This window comes from Mesitornis unicolor, unplaced genomic scaffold (assembly GCF_000695765.1).
Source record: "Mesitornis unicolor isolate BGI_N332 unplaced genomic scaffold, ASM69576v1 scaffold44307, whole genome shotgun sequence".
In the NCBI taxonomy this organism is placed as follows: Eukaryota; Metazoa; Chordata; class Aves; order Mesitornithiformes; family Mesitornithidae; genus Mesitornis; species Mesitornis unicolor.
Genome location: NW_010197907.1, coordinates 19,331 through 43,451, shown reverse-complemented (window position 1 = coordinate 43,451; position 24,121 = coordinate 19,331). Strand labels below are relative to the sequence as shown.

General features: G+C 45.6%; 1 protein-coding gene across 1 annotated transcript; it reads right to left on the bottom strand.

The window, feature by feature from the left end:
* Positions 1-5,669: 5,669 nt before the first annotated feature.
* On the bottom strand, positions 5,670-23,084 carry MRAS (muscle RAS oncogene homolog). Its single transcript, XM_010188955.1, has 5 exons — positions 22,871-23,084; positions 13,697-13,850; positions 11,159-11,258; positions 9,747-9,826; positions 5,670-6,679 (listed from the first exon to the last, which is right to left on the bottom strand). The coding sequence occupies exons 1-5, from the start codon at positions 23,061-23,063 to the stop codon at positions 6,580-6,582; spliced, it is 627 nt and encodes a 208-aa protein (XP_010187257.1). The 5' UTR covers positions 23,064-23,084; the 3' UTR covers positions 5,670-6,579.
* Positions 23,085-24,121: the final 1,037 nt, after the last annotated feature.

Genomic DNA, 24,121 nt, shown 5'->3' with positions numbered 1-24,121 from the left:
CACTTCTGGAAGGAGCCTATACCTAGGAGGTATTTACAGTTTTTATCAGGGACTGAACCTCTCAAGATAGCTGGCCTTAGACAACTTCTTTCACCTTTTAATATTTCTCTTCAGTTAAGTCTATGCTAACTGTAGTTTCTCAGCTTGAAGCAAATTGAGCACAAGTTCTGTGAGGTGTTTGGGCTTCTCACCGACTTCAGCGCTTCCTTTCTCCACACTTCAGATCTCTGTGCTCTTGTTTCTGCAGCCTGCAGCACAAGATTTGCCACCTCTGAGGGTCCTGATGGCAAAGTGATTGATTCATGAATGCTTTAACATCCGGAAATGAAAAATCATTATTGCTGCTTCTCTGTTCTTACAGCAGCAGGTATCTTGTCAATTTTTCCAGAATAATTGTTACAAACTAGAGTAAAACCACCAAAAACCTAGCAGACCTTTGACTTCAAGTATTTATGCTAGTAGTGGGACTGCTTTGCTTGCCCCATCTCCTGCTGCACATCCTCTTCCCCACAAAACACCTTCTGCAAAAGGCTGCCCAAACAACCCCCATCAGCAAGCTAACCCTTCTGGCCAAAGGGTGCTGGAGGAGACAAAGAGACTTCACCAAGCCAAGCAAAAGAACGTGGGAATGAAACTCTGTGACCAGCTCTGTGGGAAACTCAATGCCAGAAACCGGCTTAAGCTCTTGTGAAGGTTTGGAGATGGGGATGAGGGCAAGGCAGGAAGCTCCTGGGGGAGGGCGAGCAGCACCCTGTCCCCAGCTCACACTATTGTGCTTTGTTTGACCCCCACAATTGTGTGAGCGGTGCCCGGCGCATCAGCCTTCACTTCGAATTTCCTGCTTTTTGTCGGCTCACATCCCAGAGACTGTTGTTCAAAACACGGCTCTTATTATGGAGCTTGCAGAAAAGAAACTCCTGCCCCATAAAGATGTGCCCGGGCATTTAATCGGGTTCCCAGCGCCAGGACTCCTGCTTTAAGAGGATGTGGGCTATTGAGATGCAAAGAGGCATGCCAAACACCCGACTGGGTCTCTGGATGGTTAGGCTTGGCTACTGTAGTCACAGAAGCTGTCACAGAAGCCACTCGATAACTGCCCCTGTGTGCAGCCGTCCAAGAACCAGCTTGTGACTTGTTCCACTGGGCTGACTCCTCAGCAAAGATTGTCTTAATCATAGACTGTACAATGTCTCTTACCCAGATTTGCAGAGGATTTGGCTTTATAGAACAGGCTCCCAATTCACAAAGCTCCTTCCTTCTCCTCTTGCTCCTGCTCTCTTATTGAGCAAATCCAGGATTTTGTCTGAGTCCATCCTCTTTGGCTCTTGGACCTGACCACATGGCCCAGTCTGAGCTCTCAGACTATGCTCTAGGTGCCTGGGTTTGCAGGAGAGAGACCTGGGAGGAGGGATGGAAACCATAGAAATAGTTAACGCTTGTGGCAAGTCAGACCACCGTGTTGGGCTTGGCACAATATTGCTAGTCCCCCAGGATTTGGCAAAGGGAGCCCCCAAAAGAAATAAAAAAAGCTGCCCTAAAACAGCTTAGAGGATTTTGCCTGCCTCTACTCTGCACTCAGCGCTGCTGGACATCCCCATCCCTGCAGTGAGCATTAACCTCCCCCTCACCGACCTGGCAGATCTTGTGTGCTGAGCGGGAGCCTTCCTCAGCCAGCACCCTCCCTATGGCATCACACACAGCAGCAACACAGTGCCCGCACATTTCTTCTGCCTCAGGAAGTCTTGGCCTGCCAAACCTGCTGGTCATTTACACCTGACCTCTTGGAGCTGGAGGGAAGCAGTAATGATTTGCCATGTGGTGGGAAAAACCCCCAAAGTAGAGCATACCTCTGTGCTGCCTCTTGTCTCTACACATCATGGAATCCAGCACATGCAGAGTCATCTCCCTCCTCTGCTCTGCTGAAAGCAAGTCCCATGTCATCCCAGAAACTCTGTCTGTGAGTTCATCTATGAAATATTTATTCCCCTTGCGTGCAAGAGAAAAAGAATCAAAAAGCCTGCGTAGTATTGATGGAATCCCTGATAGCCAAATATTGAATTATTTACAGCCTAAGTGTGCAAGCAATACTCATGAGATTGCTTAGGCTGCAAGACGCAATTAATACATTTTGCAAAATTGGTGACTTCTGCTTCAGACTTCGTTTTCGTGCATTGGTGAGTCCCTAAACAACAGGTGAGATCACTTTGCAGGAGAAGAGCATCCAGAGACACACGAAATACCCAGACATTTCTCAGAGCGGTGCTCTGAGGGCTCTCAAACCACCAACAAGCTGCCTGCAGGTACACATCTGGAGCCATTTCAAATGCTCAAGTGAATCTTACCTGGCTGCTGGCTGCTGTTCCAGATCCACAGATTTCCCACAGGTCTTCTGTTACACCTGAAACTCCCAGGGAAAAGCCCTGCATACCCTGAGGGATCTCAGATGACATTAAATACATACTTGGAAAACACAGAATCGAGCCTATGTGACCACTGGCCCCAGCAGACCACCCGGCGCAGGGAGCAGTGACCAAGAACTGTGGCACTCCCTGTGCCACTGCATCCTTCATCTCCTTTGTACTGTAACGTTTGCTGTGTGGCTATAATGCAGTACTTTGCACGTGGACTAAAGGTCCTCCTCTCTGCCCAAGCTTACAGCAGATAGAGTGGGTTGGCTGCGGAACCCCAACTCACAGAACCTGGATTTCCAGACATGGAGGTTTTCTGTCCAGCCCCAAGTGTATGAGTTGATGTGGCAGCTCTCACAGGGCCTTGGCTATTTCTCTAACACCAAACTTCTCTCAAGCTCTCACTAGTAAATACATATCTGAACCCTAACATATGGAGTAGTCCACAAGTTGTGTGTCTTATAACACTTTTATATTCATTGTATTCTACTCTTAATAGAGCTTTGGGGAGATCACCTCCTTCCCAAGCACTTCAGCGGCTTTTAGTGACCATCCCTTGAAATCACTGGAGCTGAACAAGGCTCTGGGCAGTCCCTCTTGGCCTTAGGATGGTAACAAGCAAAAATAAAACAACAAAAAAGGAAAAGTCTGAGCCAGTATTACAATGCCATCTTCTCTATGCCTAATAATGCTCATTTCCTCTTGAGACAAGACACACCATGTATGTCTAAACCCGTCAGCCTATCCCAACGTACAAATTCTAGTACAGCTGTAGGTTTAAAGAGCCAGCCAAAATTAATTATGACAGATTAAGAAACAGAGCAACATACTGCAATAGCCTCTCATTAAACTGAAACATCTGATCCAAACCAAGCAATTTCAGCCCCTCATTAAGCTCTTGCTTGTCTTGTTCACCATCGTTAGCATTTCTCTGCAGAACACCATCATCTGAACATGGTTCTTGACAAGAGGAAGCTATTTGGTTATCAAATACAAGTAAATTTGCAAGGTTTTACCCTCTTCTCTTTTAATTTTGTTTGAAAGTATATATTGAAAGCAAGGTAAGGCTATGGCCAGCTCTACCTTCTGAATTCCTGTTTAGTAGAAGAGGAACCAGATTGCTCTGCGACAAGCCAATGCAGATTTACCCAGGGCCTGAAGGTGACATTAGGTCACTTGGACCATCAGCTCTTTAAAAAACAAGCCCCAAGTGCCCTGGTACTGGATCCTTCTCCACACTATCTCTGACCACAGCAGAAGTCCCTTTCCATTGGATGCTTCATAGAAAAAAAACCAAGCTACTCACCAGCATGGCTGGTGCTTTTGGTAGCGCAAGTACCACCAACCAGTGTCTTGCAACCCAGGTCTCGAGGTGCAGGGAAGATGCTCTTGGTTTGCTAACAGCCCTGAATATGAATAGGGTGAGTTAGATGGCAGTAGGCTTTGTATCTCTGCTATTTTGAGCACTCTAGATTTGTTAGAGATGCGATCCCTATTGGAAAACACTCCTTGCTATAAACAAATTGATGAACATAGAAGAAAACAAGCATGCTTTCCCCATTTGCCACTACTCATCTTCAGTTAATAATCTGCTCCTTTCCCCTCCTCCCCCATTATTCCATAATATGTTAGTTGCTAAAGAAGCTAAAGAAACAATTAAAATGCTTCAGAAAAAGCAGATAATTTCTCACACGCAGTGCTGAGTACTCAGCAGATGTGACTCAAGATACACACATGCTGTTTCCAAGCAAGTATTCCCAAGGGTTTAGATAAAAATAATAAGGATGAGGGGTTTCAGCAGAAATCAGGTTATTTTTAAGTAGAAAGGCTCTAGGGGGTATTAGCAGGGCTCTCTGAAAATGCCATCATCTTCTTTTATGGGGAATCCCATAGCATTATTTGTGTATAATTAAAAAAAATTAAACCAGTAGCCAGGCTAGACAGGAATCGTGGCAGGAAAGTGGTAACGGGGTGCAGCAAATTGGGTTGGTTGCATATATCAGACACCTTCTGATTTACCAGAGGTTTTCAAGGCAGAACAAATGAGATGCCCACAGGGAGCTCTTCATGCCCAGAAGATACCGGTGTGTCTCAAAAGCCGGGATTTGACCCAGGTGATTTCGGTTACTGCTGTTCAGCCAACAAGGAAACAACGCAGTGGGAGAAATGCTGTGATGGTCTGGAGCCAGATCTCAGCTGACACAGGGTATTGCAACTTTACTGAAGCATATGACCCATATCCAATGGGTCCATGAAAGATGTTTCTTCCCAATATCCTCCCCCTCTTAATCCATTCCCAGCATCTGCCATCACACAAATGGAGACAGAGGCAGTGGAGCCAGAATTAGAGTAAGCGGCTTGCTGAACCCTCCGCAGGGATTTGCCATCTTCTGGCAGTGATGAAGACTGGAGAAATTAGGAAAATGTTTTCATTAGCCTCACTCACCTGAAAAATAATCAGCAGCCAACTCCCATTTTAAAAGGTGGCCTGGCAAAGAGTCAAGAAATGAAATCCAGTGGCAAATGGGTTGCAAAGATAAACATAAACATCTAAGTCTGTGATGATCCACAATCTCAAACAGATCTTCAATATCCAATACCAGGATTCTCAGCACTCAGTTACATAAATCTCAGGCATTCATACTTTGCCAGTATTTTAAGTCATGCCCATAAAGCATGTTTGAATAGGATTCAAGCTGATGAAAAGAAAGTTGTTAAAGGGGTTTGGTGACCCTGTGAATTGAGCCAATGGCTTCAGTCCAGCAGATGACAATCCATTAAATTAAAGAAAAATTTGACACTGCAATTCTTAGTGCCAGGAAAGTTGTGAAAGAAAACGTGGCCCCTCCAAGACGTGCACGGCCGTATTTCTGGTGCCACAGATGGCGGCTTGAATGGTTGCAGGTTTTTTGCCTTGCCTTTTCATAAGGCATAAAGATATTTAGTCTCCACTGTTTTCAGGGAGACATTTTTGATATAGTAAGCTTATGAAGAGACACATCCCGCTTGTGTAATTTTCAGAACATCTCTCCCTTTCAAGTCACCAACTCTCAGTGAAGGGGAAAGAAGAAATGAAGAAACATTGAGCCAAAGCCCATAAACAGGGTTTTTTTGGTGTGTGCAAGATGAGCCTGGGAAACGCAAAACAATTCATCTGCCCAAGAGCGGCTTTGCAGGGAGAGGTTAAGGAATAATAAAGAGGGATTTAGATCTCACCACTTTACATGCATTTATGAGGGAGAAATTTAACACCCAGATAACAAATTCAGTTCAGGTTTTACTTCCTCTCTCCCTCCCCCCCCTCCTTAAAGATGACATACCCTTCATTTGTAAATTACTTTAATTTAAATACTTCCAGGTTAACAAAACGTCTTAACTTTGACATGCCCCAAGTTACAAAACAGAAACAAAACCTCTTGACAAAGGGTAAGAAAAAAGAAAATATAATCCAAGCTCAAACCTCCTCTCCTAAGCTGGAGTTTATGGTCTGTGAGCTGGCTGCCCTCCAGAGTCTGACACAATGTCTGGAGCACCCAGAGCAGCTGGAATTCATTTTCTTCCTCCAAATCTATGCACTTTCATATGAAGTTGTGTTTTGGCACTGCTGCGTAAGAGAGAGTTCAGTGCAAAAATTCTAACCCCAGCTGTGTTTCTTTGCAACCCAACACTCGCTGAGCAAACAATGAAAAAGGAGAAGAGGGAAAAAAAAAAACCCAGAGAAAGAAAAGCCCTTTCCCTTCCCCCACACATACACAGACGACTGTACCAAACAGGGGGCTATTCATGGCTGTTAAGAAATGGGTCACAAGGAGAAATGTTTGCAGATAAAGCCAACACTTTTTTTTTCTTCTTCCTTTTTTCTTTTTTTTTTTTTTTTTTTTTTTTTTTAAATAAACATCATGGAGGCCCCTGGAAGGCACTGGGGATGTTCGAGAGTCAAGGTCCTGGCTGATCCCTTCCGCCTCCCATTCACATGGCTCCCACGCTGGCCCCGACACGCAGCCCCTCTTCCCGGGAGGGTCCGGGCCACCTCTTCCGAGCCTGAGCTGCCATGGGGAGCCCAAGGGGGCAGCAGGATCTGAGCAGGCATCGCACTGCTGCCCCTAGCCTGGGTTGGCGGTGGGTCAAGGGAGGAGGAGGGAGGCACCCAAGGCACTCCCAGGCAGTCCCGTCACAAAATCACGCACTGGAGTTTGTGGGAGCCCGTGGCTCTGTCCCCTCGCCATTTGGTCTTTTTCTTCTTCTTCTGGCTTTTCTCTGGGATCTGTTGCCTGTTTTGGGACATGGAGAGGAAAATAAGCAGCTGAGACAAGGCTGGGTGAGACATCAGCATCCAGAGCCTGAGGCAGCCAGCAGAACAGCATCTTGGTGTGCATATGCATATTTGCACATATATATCTCCATATACCCTTCCACCACCACGTGGCTTTTCATGCCACACAGCTAACAAAGTATTTTTTAAGGAAGGAGGAAAGAAGCCATAAGCAAACATTAAGGCTAATGGAAGGGATGTGTGTCCTCCCAGGGCATTGTGCCTCCAGTTGCCCTGGGTGAACTCCTGCCTCCCCTGCTGCCAGGGGGCTGCTCTGGGAAAATGGGATGCTCTAAGCAACATCAGCCATAATGCTTGTTAGGGAAGAGGATGAAAGATATACATAATGCACAGAGAAATAAACTGTCCTGGAAAGATTTACACTGCTGTGGACTTCGTTATGGACTGGGGTTCAAAAATAATAACGAAAAGCCAGAATCTGCCACTGATGGGGCTCTGGTCTCCCCTGGAAGCTGTGAAGAGCACCAGAGCATGGACAGCTGGGGTGTGAGCTGACCCCAGAAAGATGTCCCTGGCTGTCTGAAGTGACAGCCACCAGAAACACGCAGCTGAGAGCACTCCTGCACTGTGTCACGGCAGCCCCCATCAGTCAGGTGGGTTGTGAGCAACCTCTAAAATGAGGGCTTCTCCATTTTCATTGAGATGAGATATTGCTCAAATGTCTGTTTACAGCAGCCACTCAGCTAGCCCAGCAGTGCAAACTCAACAGAAGAAGGCTTTGTAGTTTAAACACCTGATAGGCAGCCTGTAGACTTAAGATTTTAGTGCAAGATAAACCAACCATACCAACACTGGCAGCTTCCATAGATTCAGTGTCTAAATAACCAGCCTGAGAGTTTGAAGAGCTCAAAACCAGCCTCTTTGCTATGTAATATGCTACACACTAAACAGAGTCTTTGTTGACCAAGTTATCCAGACCAGAATGAGACATAGCTGGGAAGAAATCATTATGGTTTTATTTGGTGTTTTTCTTACAGCCTCAGCTTCCAAATGTTTGCAACCATCTGAAAAACTCAGCTTTGACTAATAAGATTTTTTTCCAGCAAGTGAAGGCTGGAGGCATGAAAAACATGAAACTTTAAAGCTCAAAACTAGAAAGCCGAAATTAAAAAAATACTTTTAAGTTAATTTGGATATACCTTAAGTGGCCACAAGCTGTTCACAGTGTTCTAGAACTATTTTAGAGATCCAGAAAGCTACGTCCCGCACCCACTCAAGATTTATGCTATGATGACACTTGTGTATGCGCTGCTGCACCATAAAAGGTGTATCAGGAAATTTAAAAGATTCATCAGGTGGACTCAGTCACCTCACTCCTTTCTGGATTACTTTCAGACAACAGTTTCTTGCAAAAAAATAAACAAACTGGGAATCAGCCAAGTGCAAGGAGCACAAATGGTGCCAGCCCTGAATGAGCGTCCTACCCCACAAACTCACACAGGCTGTGAGGAGCCTGGAGTAAAGTACTCCAGGAATTACACAGTTATTGGGGAGCTGCAAATTTAAATTTTATTTGGAAAAGCTTATGTGAAAAAAGAAAAAAAAACTTGGTGAGTGATGCCATCCTATGGCTGTGCACAGTTTGCAATGTCCAAGGACCAAGCAAAGGTGCTTTGTGACAAATGACCAGCCAGATCACACAGCATCTCTCTGCTCTCTGACTTAACCTGACTTTGAGCTTTTGTGAACATCTCTGGTGGCCCTGGTGCCATGAAGGGCTTCATCTGGCTAGCAATGACTTTGATGGTCACTACTCATGGAACTGAGGTACATAACCTATTTTTGAGGTTATGGAGTGTGTTTTCAGGGCTTGAATTTAGTGATGTCTCATTAGAATGCTCCTTCCAGCCTGTCTGGAGTCACATTATGTAGGGAAGGCAAACAGAGCCTCACCATCTTATTTTGCCTATGCTTTTTTCCCCCCAGAGTAGAATAAATGCTGGTAAAACAAAAGTAATCTCTAGCCAGCTAATGCTGAGCTACAGAGCAGTTGGAAAATAGCTTGGGATGTTTCCAGCTCAGCTCTGCAGTTCTCCAAAGACTTTCTGCCCCCTGCTTTTGCGACATGTGGGAAGAGTGGGCAGTACCATCTGCTTTTGATGGAGGCTGACTCGAGGCTGCACTAAGATATTCACAAGTACAGATATGCTGTGAATAAATGCCTCATGGTTTAATTGCCGAGTGAGGCACTTTGACTGCATGGCGGGGACGAGCATGATTTCAGCTCAGCACCCTCCCAAAACATGAAAAATGAGGGCCCAGAAAAATCTGGCAGACAATTGGTGCCAGAAAAACAAGTCTTCTCAGAGAGATTTGAGGTTATCAGCTGAGACGCCAAGATGTGCATGCAGTTCTCTTCCTGCAGGGCAGCCATGATTTTGGAAGGCAGTCCCTCCCTGTCGGCAGCCGGAGCAGGGGTTCGCCTGGAGAGCAGGCGTCTGCCAAAGCGAGCAAAGGCAGTTCATGCCAAAACTGGGAATAAACCTCTGCAGTCTGAGAAGGAAACCTGTGGCTTAGCCATTAGGTCACGCTGTTTCTCCTACAAAGCTGCTTAATTTTTTCCATTTAGTGAGCAGAAAATATTAGAAGTCACCTATAACATTAGAATTTAGTAGAATTTTTTTGCCAGTCCTATTTAACCTCTGCCAATGTGAGACCCTGAGAGGACAAAGCTATGAAAACCCAAATTACTGGTCCAGATCTTTTAATGCCAACCTTTTAAAGCTTATCATTATAGTAGGCTTTGCACTGTTCATTGAATAAGATATTATTATCATGGCCACAGTTGGTTCTCAACCTGCCTAGCGCTGATGTCCTGCAAGGGTGACTAAGTGTTAGTAACATCCTTATGCAGATACAGGACAAGAAAATTTAAAAAACCGCAGGAAATCTCCCACCCCCAACCAAACAATCTGGCCCTTGCTCCCCAAAAATTGGCTCCTGTCTCTCTGGGCCAAGCATATGCTGATAATGGGCAGTGAGCAAGTGAGGAGTTTACAGCTTACCTTATGACCCTCACGAGATCATGGAAGGCCTTGTCAACATTTAGAGGTGGGTCCTTGGCGCTAGTTTCTATGTAGGGAATCTGGAGGAGAGAAGTGTATCATGAAAGCGATCAGTAACAGCCTACGTGTTGGTAGCAAACCAGTTTCAAAATGAAAAACCCTAAAGGCTGGAGAAATCGGGTGCCTAAGAGACAGGGGAAATACAGGTAAACAAAGCGTTGTCATGACACTGCTATCAACACCTCCACACTCACAGCAAGGTCAGCAAGCGCTTACAAAAGGTCTGGAAAAAGCACCAGGCAAACCAGCTGCTATCAGAGCTCTGGGTTTGGGGAAGAATAATCATAGACTTCATGTCCTCAGATATTCTCTCCCTCTGCACTGAGGTAGCAGATATGAAAATAGTCAAAGGTTGTTGAAAGAGGAGCACTTGCCAAAAATTCTTGCTTGCCACATTTTATTAGGACTACTGCATGAATATTTCATGACTACAATTCCTCTTCAGTGTAAAGTGATCTTCTCCTTCAAAGTCTGACAGCCAGATGGGGCCTCCTAGAGCACTTGTCCAGCATGCTGGCAGATTTATAAAACTGTTTCTGATAAGGTATTTTCGTACATGGCCTTTTGCAAAGCGTGTGTGTACAGATGGGTGCAACATGCTGCAGTTTAGGTGTCCTGGCTCCTACAGAAATAAGCTTCCTTGGGAAGGGGGTGGAAATGAACCTGCCCTGCCAAACACCCATCATGGCTTGTTTAAAACACCGCACAGTTTGCCCTTTAGGCACAGCAAGCTGCCAAGTGGTCTCAAGCTTGTTTGCCTTTACCTTTCCATTCAGTTCCTCCTACGGGAGTCGTTACCTCCCTCTGGGTGTTCAGGGCTGCTGGCATTTAGAGGTGATTAGTGGAGCATCATGTTGTCTACACTCATCCAAGACCAATTTCTCAGGCTAAACTATGGCATGAATAATGCAGCGCTAAGATGGTGAGCCAGATTTATATAGGCTTAACAACCCTGTAATTTCATTATCTTGAACAGGCTCACTTTCTTATGGACACCTGGGTGTACTTCCTAATGCTCGACTCTACCTTTTCACTGCAGGAGGGTGCACTTTCTTCTCTCCTTTTGAACATTTCACGTTTCTCACTGCTTGCAGACACCTTGTACACATGGCTTCATGAAGGCCACAGCTTTGCTACAGCCTGCTGCACAGTAAATGCTCTAGTTTCAATGACAAATTGCCCCTGGTGAAAAGAAACTGTACAGTTACTACCCTGTAGTAGTTGAAAATGTAATTGTAAAACTTTGATTGTAAAAGAAATGCCTTAATTCATCTCCAAATGAGTAGGGAATTCAATTCTGAATGCCTGTAATGGGACTTACAACAACCATTTAAACAATCCTGCAAACTTACATTATGTTTTGTTGCCATTTCTCTTCCTTGTTCTCTTGTAATTTTCCGTAAATGCATTAGATCAACTTTGTTTGCCACCAAAATCATTGGAAAGGACTCTCTGGAAAAAATCAAAACCACCACCCAGTTATTAGCAAATTACAATAGAAAATGCTAGCATAAGTTTCACTTTCTGATACTGACATCATGTAAAGTTTTCCACTACAGACATACCATGTACATGTAAAGTAATATAAAGAAAGACCAAATGTCTTTGTGTCTGGCTACGTGACACAGAGAGCAAAGTAGTGCTGCAGGGCCATTACCCAGCTCTAGGATGGAGGAGGTCACCTCTGATAATTGACAGTTATTGCAGCATTATTTTTCTTATATTTAAACCCTCCTAAAATGATTCCAGTGTTCTCTGCTCTAACAGAGCTGATTTTATTGGGGTAAGGAGCAGCTGGCCAGACTCATTTCTGCATAAAACACTTCCCTGAGTAACTCTGTTTTTTCAAACAGCGTTTCTGTGTCATTTTTCATCGAGACGATAAGGGCTCCATCTTCTCTCTGGCATTCTGCCCCATTGCTCTGGCTGGAAAAATACTGTACTGCACTCTGCATTTCAAATGAGTCTTACAGTTATTCACTCCGATAATGTGGCTTCGATTTAATTTTAATACCTGAGCATTGATAAATCTTGACTCTGATCATTCTGGAGCAAAACACTTTCTTGTCTGGACTATGTGTTTCCTTTTTGGCTTGCAGCACCTTGATAAGAAAGAGATTGCATTTGGGCAGTATCTCATTTGCCTTGTTTACATCAGGCATAAAACTCTATGGAGACTTTGCTCCCTGTTATAAGCTGTGCGATTGCAAGTTGGACAAAGCTACTATAGTTGGAATTTTTACTGTAATGAAGGTTATGGAAGGAAACAGGAGGAAGGCTTTGAACAACTCTGGTAACACAGGCAGCCTGCAATTCCTTTGGATTTCAAGTTGCCAAAACTGACTGCTAGCTTGAAAGCCAAGGCGATGTTCTGCTCCCTGCGAGTCTGGCAGGACAGTTTCTTTACTCACACTGCTCCTGCTGCTGTGATTTTCTGAACGAGCTCAGGTTTTGGATGAAGCGTTCAGCTCCTCATGCTCTGCGCTGCAGTGGCATTGAGCGGGGAAACAAAAACAACCTCACCAGCCTGTTTCACTTCCTGCTTCTCACACGCTGGCTGCAGTGTTTGCACAGTGTACAGAGGGGTAAAAGTTTCAGACCAGAGCAAAACAATGAATACCACATCTTATTTTTACAAAGTTAAATTAGAAAAAAACAACATTGGTTTGGGCAGGTTATAGGAAACGCTGTCCTGTCTTCTTCAGCTTTCAGAAACAGACTTAATTTGCCCCAAGCTGAGCTGGCAGTGAAGAAAAGACTGTCCTTATCTGGGAGGCAGGCTGAGTGACTGACATTTTTCTTCATTTAGATGAAATCAAAGGGTGGTTTTTCCTTTACTTTTCACTCTTGTGGGCTCCGATCTGGAAGCATTACTGGAAGAGCTGTCAGCTGTGAACCTCACATGATACGAGTCCACCCTTCCTGTGGGGAAGTTATTCAGAGCTGTGAAAGGAAGCCAGCAACGAGGCCCGAACCCTCTGGTGGCTTTTCTTGATGACTTCCATAATTAAAAGCCATTATGAATGGAAAAACTAAGTGTTTTAAAGCTGCAGACATATAAGGGCTTAATTCACACCCCACCCAGTGAGGATGGATTCATCACCTCTTGAACTGTGGTGGGAAGAGGGAGTTATCTCAGAGATAAACCCCTGGCAGCCTCCCCTCACTCTGTCAGGATGCATTTGCTTACCATGATTCAACCCTCAGCGCTGCCTTCTCCCATGCACACACAAGAAGGGGAGCAGGCAGCCTCTCTTGCTTTCTTCCCAGTCACCCAGAGATGTTTTAGTTATTAAAAATGGTTGCTGCAGAGCATGATGCATTAACTGCATTACTCCCCTTGTAAGATATATTGTTCCTTCCAATGTGAGGTGTTTTTCCCTTCAAGGCACTTTTTCACAGCCCCAGATCATGCAGGACCTAAGGATTGTTTGGGACAAACTGAAGACAGGGAAAGGAGGATGCTGCCAGGACACACAAAAGGATTAGAGCTGAACGAACGCTTGCTGACTCCTTGCTGGGGTTCCCAAAGTACCTGCGCTGTGCACAGAGCATCCTTTCTCCCTCTTCAGAGCCAAACTGGTTACCTTCAAAGGGGTCTGATCTGCCTTTCTGACACCGCTCTGCCATACCCTTCTGGCAGAAGTTTCTCCCTTCCAGACCCATTTTCACTCCATTATAACACTACTGAACTCTTTAACGTTGAAAGCACCACATGCTTATCAGAAGACGTAAAACACTTCTTATTCCCCATATGTAGATTTGCAAACTCACACAAGGATTTGCCTTTGGACAGCCAAGGAAGGAAAAAGCAGAGTGATATGTGCAACTGTCTCCCTGGCATGGTCTCCAGAGTGGGGTCAGGCAGCACCCAGCTTCACAGCACCCACCTGTCCTTGACTCTGAGGATCAGCTGGTGGAACCGGTCCACGTGCTCGAAGCTCGCCTTGTCTGTCACTGAGTAGACTATAAGAAAACCATCTCCAGTCCTCATGTACTGCTCCCGCATTGCGCTGAACTCCTCTTGGCCCGCAGTATCCAGCACTAGGACAGAAGAAATGAAGGTTTTCAGTTACTGTGAGGACCTGTGATTGCTGTCATCACTATGTGTCCCACATGGCCTTTCTGCGTCCGCTGGGCTTGGTCCTCTCAAAGGCTGCAAGATTTGACACAAGCAAGTTGGATGGACAACATCGTTTCTTGTTACAAAACAAAAAATGCTCCTAGATCCTACTCATCGCTGTGTGCCTACACTGGGAGCAGATAGAGGGGAAGAAGACTACATGTATTTTACCTTCCTTTTCCAGTACCAAATACTGACCACTGAACTTGAGGAGTTGCTCCTCTAGCAAGATACAGCTCAAAGTATTTTGCAGCCCTCTAGCTTTCCCTCTCCCAGGTCTCTCTGTTCCCCACATGGAAAAACTCAAGACAGGAACAGTACATAAATGCCTATTTAAATGTCAGGGACAACCCACACTCTGTGGTGAGGCAGAGCTGAGAGACAACCCAGAGTAATAGCTACAAGAATTTTCCTTTTCTCAATACCTGGATATTATTTCTACACAATTATGTGCTTTCAGAGCAAGATGGCACAGCCTCGAGGAACTGCTCTTAAATATTTAATCCCAAGTGGTGTGCTGATCTTGAGAAGCTAGTCAAAACAAATGGAAAAAGCTTTAAGTGACTTGCATATCCTATATAGCGATCGTGTTTCTGTGCACTGACAATGCGTAAATCTACGCTCAAATCCCCTAAAACACCCCAGTTGTGGCCGCAACCCAGATGCTGTTCCCCACTAAATTAACCTCTTCTCTAATGTGACTATAACTCACTGGTTCTCCATCATTCTGCCTCGCAGGGGATCCCATCAGCTACATCACCGACCACAGGCAGAGCAAGCTACACCAACCTTCTGGGTGAACACCACATACCGATTCACATCATCAATGCCGGATCTTGGCTCCCAGCTTTGCCCACTGCTAGGATTTCGGCTGGCAGGAGGAAAGCATGAGAGGAATTAATCAGCTTAGGCTATGCCAGTACAAACATGCTATGAGCTCAAAATGCACCGGCTGCTGAGAAGTAATAGTCCTAATGCATCGTTGTATCTTAGAGGCAAATGCTGGACCTTTGAGATGACTGGAAATGTTTTCACATCCCAGTCAACTGGGCTGGGTGGGAAAACTGTTTCCGCCTCCGCTGTACAGCCACAGCCTTAGCATCTGCTGCTGACGAGTGATGGAGAAAGCCCAGGGCACCGGTGGATGAAGACTGCGGCAGGAGCGTACTGCTGACAGAGCAGCAGGCCTTGATATGGGTTTTTCGAGTCTGAGCAGGCCCACAGTCCTAGCAAGATGTTCCCTGTAGGGGTAAGTACTCAGGCTGCCCCGATTTCCAGATGGGGCCAGGATAAAGCCCACTTTGCTGCTGGTGCTACTTGCTGAATCAGCACAGGTGGCCACAGGTGGACACTCTGCATGTCTCGGCACACCCCACCAGCCAGCCCACGCCTTCACTATGTGTCTGGAGAAAAGGCAGCTATGCTGGAGGACCTAGAGACCTTACTTGGTGATGGCAGGCCCTTTACAGCCTTTGGCCTCCTTCGCTTGCTTGCCTTAGCTGGACTTGAATGCCTGTTTCCATGAGCCCTTAAGGTGAAAAAAGCTTCTAGGCTTTTGCAGAGACCCTGAGATTTAGACTTGTTTGCCAAGTAGCTAGAGCTTGCTGCAAAGTCACGGGTGTCTCTTCATAGCCTTTTATCCTGCTTCTCTGAATCTAGGAAACAAGGGTCTCAGCTCAAAGGCATCCAGGCTGTTCTTAAAGACTGTACAAAGAAAAGAAAACAGAAAAACAACCCAAAGACACTGCATGTGCTGCTGAATTTCTATGCCCTGGGCAGAACTGCTGCCGTGGAATAAGGCCAGGAACACATGGCTGGGACGGAAGAGGAAATTAATCCTTCCTACCCACCCAACCTGTAAGGAGAGGCTGGGCTGCCCTCATCTGACTCCTGCAGCACCAGCTGGACGTCATATCAGGGCAGGACTGAGAGCTGACAACCAACACACTCACAAACACACACTCCCTTTCCCTCTCCAACACACATGCCCAAATTGTGGAGTGGGACAGCTTCTCACAGGGGGCCAGGCTCTCCTGCCCTTCCTTTCCCCCAAGACAGGGCAGGTGCCCGGGTCGTGGGCAGGAAGGTGGAGATGGATGTGCCGTATCCTCTGTGGTAATTTGCTTAGGGACTTCCCCTTGCTCTGCCACATTTGCAAACCTCCATCCTTATCTGCTGCCTCTCCAAAGCCTACCATCCCTTGCGAAAGGGCAGGGGATGAGCCCAGGGTGAGCTGTGGGGATACCCGAGGGAAAGCACAGGGCTGCGGTCCTGCCACTCCTCTGTCGCTTGGATCTTGGCCATGGCATCACACTGAACACAGGCACAGCTGCTGTGTCAGCAGCTGCTATTTAAAGGGAATTCACTTGCAGCGTTCATAGAAAGGCGAGCAAGTCCAGGCAGCATTTAAAATGGCACTTTGGAAATGCAAGTGAAAGACATGCCCTGGTGCAGGTTAAGGTTAACCTCAGAAGAGTTATTCATGCAAAGTTAAGCATCATGTGGATGGCCAGAGAGAGTCCTTGTTTTAACTTTAAATGTGCTCTTCATAAAGACAATCCCCATCCTAACACTTCTGTGCTACATGAATTGTAAACAATCCAGAGTGCGATCTGGATCCTTCGTAGGCTGGACGGGACCACATCCTGGAAAGCATCAGCACCAAAAATGGACCAGATGCAAGCAACTTTGCTTCTGGTGTAATCTTGTGTCATAAAAGCTTCAAGAAGACTTATCTACAGAAATGGGAAAGTAGCAAGGAGAAATCTTGGGAAGGGGAAACTGGAAAGGTGATTTGACATTTAGGATGTTAGCCAGCAGCCATCATCTTTTAAAATCCCCATTTCTGCAGACAGGATGCCAGAAGACATAATCATTGAGCAGAGAACGGCAAGCTTTCTCCTCCTCCAGTACACTTTAGAACCAGCAGTTGCCTCTTACTGGCAGTTGCCCCACTGGCAGTGCATAAAAGCTGGTGTGGAAACAAGGCTGGACCAAAGCACAGAGGGTTTCCCCTACTTCATTCTTTCAAGAACTGAAATAACATTTATCAGCTACACAGTGCATGGTCAGTGACTTCCAACAGCAAACTTGGGGAAGTTCCTACAAATTTGACTGAAGAAGCAGCAAGGAGCAGCATTAACAAAAGTGTTCAGGTGAAGAGCGAGAAAAGAGAAGCCAAGGGCTATGTCTGATGTAGGAAAAGTGGGCAAAGCCGTTTTACAGAGCTATCATGCAATCAGTTGGAGACTAAACTAAGAGCAATTAGGCTGTGAGAGCCCAGTGGGGAGGTCTCTTACTTTGCAGGTAAGAGGTTGCTCAGCAAAGAGATGCCCTTTTCCACTTTCCAGTGGATGTGAACCCAACTGTTGTGATGAGCTCCTTGCTAATTGAATCCTGCCCCCTTAGAGCTTCCCACACCGTGTTCCTGTGAATCCTGACGGGTTGGGCAAGAGCACAGCTGCTTAGAGAGCACTTCTGAGCAGACACAGGAGCTCAAAAATACAGAGAAATCTGTGGCCCAAAATAGAAGCACTCAGTGCTTCCAGGTATTCTATGTGGTGATGTCTCTGCAACCGACAGTGCTGTGAGTGCCCATCCAGAGACTGAGGCATGTAAATCTAAGCCAGGAGCAGAGCCATATTGTGAAATCTAAGTCACGGCATTGCTTTTCAAGAGCCTAGGCTGGATTCAGTTCAGACTCAAACACAGCCTTCCCAGCCTTCAGGGAGCTCAGATCTGGTTGTGCAGGTGAGTTCCATTTCTCTTCTCATACCTAGGCAAAATTCCTTCCTACGTCTTTATCTTTACATTGCCGGGCAACTAGGTGTATAGATCAACTCAAGAGAGTTTCTCCACTGTCCGTGGCCTCTAAGGGGCCAAAGATGACCAGACAGGCAGGTTAAACCCATTTTCTATCCTTCAGTCCTTGGGTTTCACTGCCCAAACCAAACATCAGCGGCCTGTTCCAAGCAGCACATCGCAGCAGCCAGTCCTGAAAGCAGGTCAGCGCAGCTCCTGGAGCATCCAGAAGAGTGGCTGCATGTAATGAGGCTTAGGGACAGGACAATCTCAGAAAGGTGAGCACAATGTGTACGACTTGATTTTTGCAAGCAGTCTCCAGTGAAATCCTTTTGGTTGCATACATCCAGCATGTGTGCAAGCCTTTAAGGGGCTGCACCTGGGTTCACAGCAGCAGGGAGAGAAGCAGCACAAAGCAGCCTGATGCCAGGCATTTTCTGCTTCTTCAACAACTTCTTAATGCAAAATACAGGAGAAGTCCCTGGAGCGAAGCGCAGAACTGGAAACGTGGCACTGTCAGGGGAGTGCTACCATCACGGGATACAGAGCCAGACTCCTCTTTGCACTTCTCTCTCCGAGTCTTGCTTTGAGTCTTGCTCTTGGCACTGCAGCTCTGCTTCAGCAAGTGGGGCCAGAGAGAAGCTCCCTCTCCAGTAGCTAAGCTCAAGGGAAAACTTAACTTGAATTGACAAGTCAAACCAAAGAATCTCAGGCTGAGGAAAGCTATCCCCACAGTCTTCACTTTCCTTCCACCAGCAGTGCAGTGGAAGAGGGCAGCCCACACATTGGCCACTGGCTTCAGATAAGGAATTGGTATTCTGGGTGCTGAGCAGATGGGGTGCAGGCACCATGGCTTATATTCTGTATTCCCACACCCCAAAGAGGTATGAGGTGCCTGTACTGTGAGCAACATGAGGTAGATGCTTCACTTGGTCACTGATGGTTCTGCTCCTTCCCAGATAAAGCCACACTGCCTCTGGCATGAGCTTTCCTCAGGGTAAAACACGTGACGGGGAAACACTGGGGCTTTCATGAGCCCTCCTTCTGTGCCCTAACTAAATACACAGATGTTATAACATGGAAAACCAGAGTACTTGAATTCTTGCCCTTTCTGTAATAAAAAAGAAAAGAGAAGCCTTCAGAAGAAAGGCTTCCACATCAATAAACAGAATAAAGATGCGAGCCCTTAAAGGAGCTCTTTCTCTAACAAAGGGCAAGTATTCAAAGCCTTGTGTTTTCCATGTTGCAACATCAAAATTTTCCTGGCAGGAAAAAAATCCCCACAACCCAAGACAAAAAACGCTCTTCTGAGGTTGCAAAATCCCAGCAACTAAGGGAGGGAAAATACTGTACACACAAATAAAAGAATGAAAGTACAAACTTAATTTGAACTTTAATTCTTTCAATGATGCTACCCAAAGTTTAAATAAAAAGGAAGCAAGCTGCAAACCAATCCTGCTGCCTGCAAGTCTGAAGTGACCTTTGATGTCCCTCTGGCCTCCTGGCTGAATTGTTCCCAAGCTTCCTGAGGAGAAAAGCAGACAGCCTGTCCTGGGATGACTAGCAGCAAAAACTCTCGGCAAAAAGGGATGCATGGGAGACACGAGTGGAAAGGGCAGAGGGAGCCTAGGGGAAGAAACGGTGCTTGGTGTTACTGCACAGGGTGCACAGCAGGGCTGTGCAGTTCTAGCCCAATGCAAGGGCACCCAGGGATTGAGAGGTGACTTGGGAAGAAGAGAAATAAGAAGGAAAACAGAAGCACAGGAATAGAAAGACAACTTCTATGAAGTGAGAGTTGCATCTAAATCATACCAGGGGAAGGAAAGGGAAAAGGAGGGAGAGCACAGCCTTCTTTCACCCAACATACAGGCAAAATTCCTTGCTTTGCTGCTACCAGTTGGCACAGCTGTACTGACAGCCAAGGGCTCAGCCCAATTCATCAGCACATTCAAGCCATCTCTTCCTCTCCTCTTCCACACCACCTTTTTATCTTTGTGTGGTTTATGAGCCATAAGGAATTTTGAACCATGGAGAATTTTTTGCCATATTAAAGTATTCCACTTTTGGCTTCATGCCCAGATTAATAATTCCAGACTGGCATTTTGCAGCCATACCAGAAGAAATCCTCTGCTAATTGCTAAGTTAGCCTGCACACAGAAAGTGGTGTACAAAATTAATGATAGCAACTCAACTTGAGCAACAGCTAATCAGAGCAGATTAACCCTGGCCCCCACTTAATTCTGACCTGATGTGTCTATATGGCACCTGTGTGTGAATACAGTTAACCAAGCGCATCACCGTCCTGATTTCCTTATGAACAGCAGGGAATAAATGAAGATAATATATGCACATAAAACTGGAGGCTGATCTTAAAGCCTCGTTGGGGTGCCAGCAACTGAAAAAATGGGCTAACCACAAGTTGTCTGTACGTCCCTTATTCAGGTTAAGCGCCCTGTTCCACCCTACGACACTCATCCTCCAAATACTGCATCAATGGCCTTATAAAGCTGGCTGAAGACCAACAATAAAGTATTTTTGTGTAGTGTTGGACTTGAACATGTCAAGCACAGGTCCCACAGCCTTCTGGGAGGCAAGGAACTATCACATACTCCTCTGTGGGAAGAAAATAGACACAAAGCCAGAGAGCAAATATGTAAAAGAAGAGTTTGAATGTAGATTTGGCTCCAAGGTCTAAAATCTGAAATAAAAGCCTATTGCATTTAAGTCTACTTTCAGCAAGAGATTTCAGCAAAGGAAAAAAAATGCAAGTCAAACATGTCATCACGCTGCCAGTTAGTGCTATTGAATAAATGTGGGTGGAGGTCTTCATGGAAGGAAGCCAAATGCGTTATGCAAGCTGGCTAGCACAAGGGGATTTTTTTACAACATAATGCTGGTGCAGATACCAAATGCTGGAGAGGCTTTGTACAGAACTGCTCAGGCAACAGCCTGGAACAGGGTGGGCTGTGTTTTATTTTCTTTTATTTTTTAATTAAGTTGTTGGATGCCAATGTATTTGACTTTTTTTAAATAACTATTTCTGCAAACTTAGAAACTTACAGAGCTCCTCACACTATATCCTCACTTGGTAGTCTCATCTTCTAAAACTTGTTCCTATTTTGGGGGTGGGCAGCTTCTTCTTTTCACCAAGCACTGCATGAAACATCAGCTTGTAAAGGATTTGGTCATACAGGACAACTGGGAAGTCTAGAATTTATCATGATGCATCTTTACCCTTCCTATCACATTTGTCCCTGATTTTATACCATACGTGCTTTGTGTAACCACAACAAGAGCAGCTGTCCAAGTATATGGTGACCTCCGAGAATGGCCTAGATCCAAAGCCCATGACAGAAACCTGTGTTAGAAGATACATGTGACAGTCAGTCTTCATGCCCTGTTTCTACTGGGCAGATGGCAAAGGCTTGCATGCTTGAATAGAGCCTTTCTTTCAAAGTTCGGATTGTTCATAATCTCAAACAGACGGAATGAGAAAGAAACACAGTTTCACTTCTGTGGCTGCAAGGCATCTGTGGGCACACAAACTCTGAAAGTCAGGGATTCCCAATGTGCCAGGCAACGACACAGCTGAATTCAGCTCAGCCCGAGTACAGCCACTAAACTCCATCTGAGCAAAAGAAAGGCTTTCTCATCAAAACAAAGAGTTAAGTTTCTGCTTGTTGGAAAACAACCTCTTTCTCCACTCCCACTCAGGTCAAGGTTGGTTTTTGTTGTTTTGTGGTGGTGGTTTTTTTTGGGTTTTTTTTGTTTGTTTGTTTTTTTACACTAAACAAAAATCCCAGATATTCAGTGAAAGATGCCTTTTCTACTTCCAAATAATTTACAAAAACCAGGCTGTTTCAGCCAACACCAATGTGTACAGCAGCTGGTCCTGTTATATCAGAACATGGAGCATACCAGTGAAGATAAGGTTGCTCGTTTTAGAGGGCTGAATTCTGGACTAAAAATAATAGATTTCATTTACAGTAGGATTGGATTTTTCTTTTATACAACACTGGCATTTCAAAAATAAAGGTGCATGGGTACATAATGTGATGGTTAACTGAGAGCAGATATCTCTGATGTAGATGACAAGAGAGACACCACCACCCTCCAAGTTCCACCACTCATGCCAATCCCCCAGTTTTCTGTCCTCACACACCAATCCACATGCAGAGACACCCAAGATATGAGCACCTTCATGATAAGAGGATGGAGGTAGGAACTCCCTGCAAGTGACATTAAATTTAGGCCAGTTGTGCTAGTGGTCGCATACATGCACTTGGGTAATTAAGGCACAAAACAGCTGCTTGCTTTTATGTACTACCTAATTACTGTATAAAACCAAATAAAACTTATAACATTTAACAGCAAGATTCCCCTTATGGATGTGGTAAGTCTGTCTCTTGCAGAAAAAATTAGTAAGTTGCAGCTTTTGGTAATAGAGGGCTTTTTCCTTACCTGCGGAATCAAGATGTTTTGGTATTTTGGGGTTGAGTGGTTTGGGTTTTTAATTGTTGTTTGGTTGTGGTTTTGTTGTTTGTTTTTTTGTTTCTTTAAAGAAAGCTATTTTTCTTCAAAGAACTGAAAGATCTTGTTACAGCAGTCCTCCAGGCTGGTACTGTACCCATATTTAAATGAAACAAGTAACCAGATATGAAAACATCACACCTGAATGATGGGATTTACAGGTGTTACAATTCTTCACTGTCAGTGGATTATAGCTTTGATTAAATGGTCTTTCTGGTTATAACCCTCATTCACTTACCCACTCACTGTTATTTCCCAGGGGATGAGCCTAGTTACTTGCAGTAGTATCTTGATACACCTCACAGTGTTATAACTCAGCCTATGGAGAAGTCCACCCCAAATGTATATGATGATCTGTAAGTTTTCACGCTCCTGCAAGAAACATTTGTGTGCAGGACTGGAACTAAAGCAACCGGAAGCAGAAGCTCTGCTGGAGGTCACCTGCAGACCACGCACTGCAGCCCACAGACCAGTTTGCACTCCAATCCCTGGCAACGCACAGCCGAGAAGGAGGGACACAAGGGCACAACACGCTGTGGGAGGCCTTAAGGTCTATTTGCACTTGTGCTCAACTAGAAGGGAAAGGGGACCACGACAGCAGCTTGCTTACCATCAAGAATTGCCCATTGCCCATCTATTTCTGTGTGCTTCAGGTAGGAGTCTTCAATGGTTGGGTCATAGTCTGGCACAAAAATCTTCTGGAAAAACTGGATGGTGAGAGCACTCTTCCCCACGCCACCATCTCCAACCACCACCAGTTTGTATGTGGGGAGATTTTCGCTGGGAACAGCACTTGTAGCCATGCTTCCAGTGTGCTAAACCTGCTGGAGAAAGAGATCACCTCCAATCACTTGATAGCAACAAAAAGAGGGCAACATGCACAACGCAGCTTTACTTGCTGCCTAAGAAGAGAGGCTGAAGGCAGTATTGACATCCAAAAGTCCTTTTGGGCAGAAGAGGCAGCACCTACCCCCCTCAACAGCTCTACTGCAACCAGACCCATCACTTAGAGGCGCAGACAGCCCCACCGCTGTGACTTGTTTACTCCTGCCTCATCTACAAGGATTGCTAATTGCCACCAAATGTGTGCATAAAACTTTTACCACCTGAATACCTTTCCTATAGAGACTGGGCCCATGTGGCCAAGCCAAAAATCACCCTGGCTCAATGCAGCTGTCAAGTTCCAGATTGTTTCCAGTTGCCAGTGACCAAATCCCATTGGGAAGCCAGAGCCTTGCTACTCTTCACTGCTTAACCCAGGGTACAGCAAATATTAAATGGTGCATTTTGTCCAGGGGTCAGATCTGCTGGCAGAACCAGTGGTGACGGATGAAACCAGAGTTAAAGGTCCAGTCTTGGCTCCACTGGCAGACGAAAATGCGCTTAGCTGCCTTCTTCTCCCTTGATTTCAAGTTTGAGAAATAAAAACAAGAAGGCAGCAGGCCAGGAATGACAGGTGTTTTTTTGTTTTGCTACTTTTTTAAATAAAAAAAACCCAACCCTGCCATGGCAGGAAGGTTGGTTTCTGTGGCTATGACACAGCCCAGAGAGCCAGGAGAGCAGCTTCCTCTGCAGCGCGGTCACACTGCTCCCCTCATCTTCGGCGAGCTGCAGAGGAACCAACTCTTTAAAGAAAGACAAAAAAAAATTGCTGGCTGCAACTGGGCAACGGTGCATGTGTGTGGAGAAAGGAGAAGAGGCAGCCACTGCTGAACAGCCCATTTCAACACTCACCAGCAGTGATCCCTTATTTAAGCAGCAGCCAGGCGAGTGGCTTTGTACGTACGCTGCAGAAGGCAGTGCCTCCCACCCCGTCTGCCGCACATGGGCAGCAGCAATGCTCACTTAAATCACATGGGCA

Coding starts and splice junctions, on each gene's coding strand:
- MRAS (XM_010188955.1), bottom strand. CDS start 23,063: ATGGCTACAAGTGCTGTTCCCAGCGAAAATCTCCCCACATACAAACTG. Junction 13,851..22,870: donor GCAATGGGCAATTCTTGATG/GTAAGCAAGCTG, acceptor CTTCTGTCCTAG/TGCTGGATACTGCGGGCCAA. Junction 9,827..11,158: donor AAATGGCAACAAAACATAAT/GTAAGTTTGCAG, acceptor TCTCTCCTCCAG/ATTCCCTACATAGAAACTAG.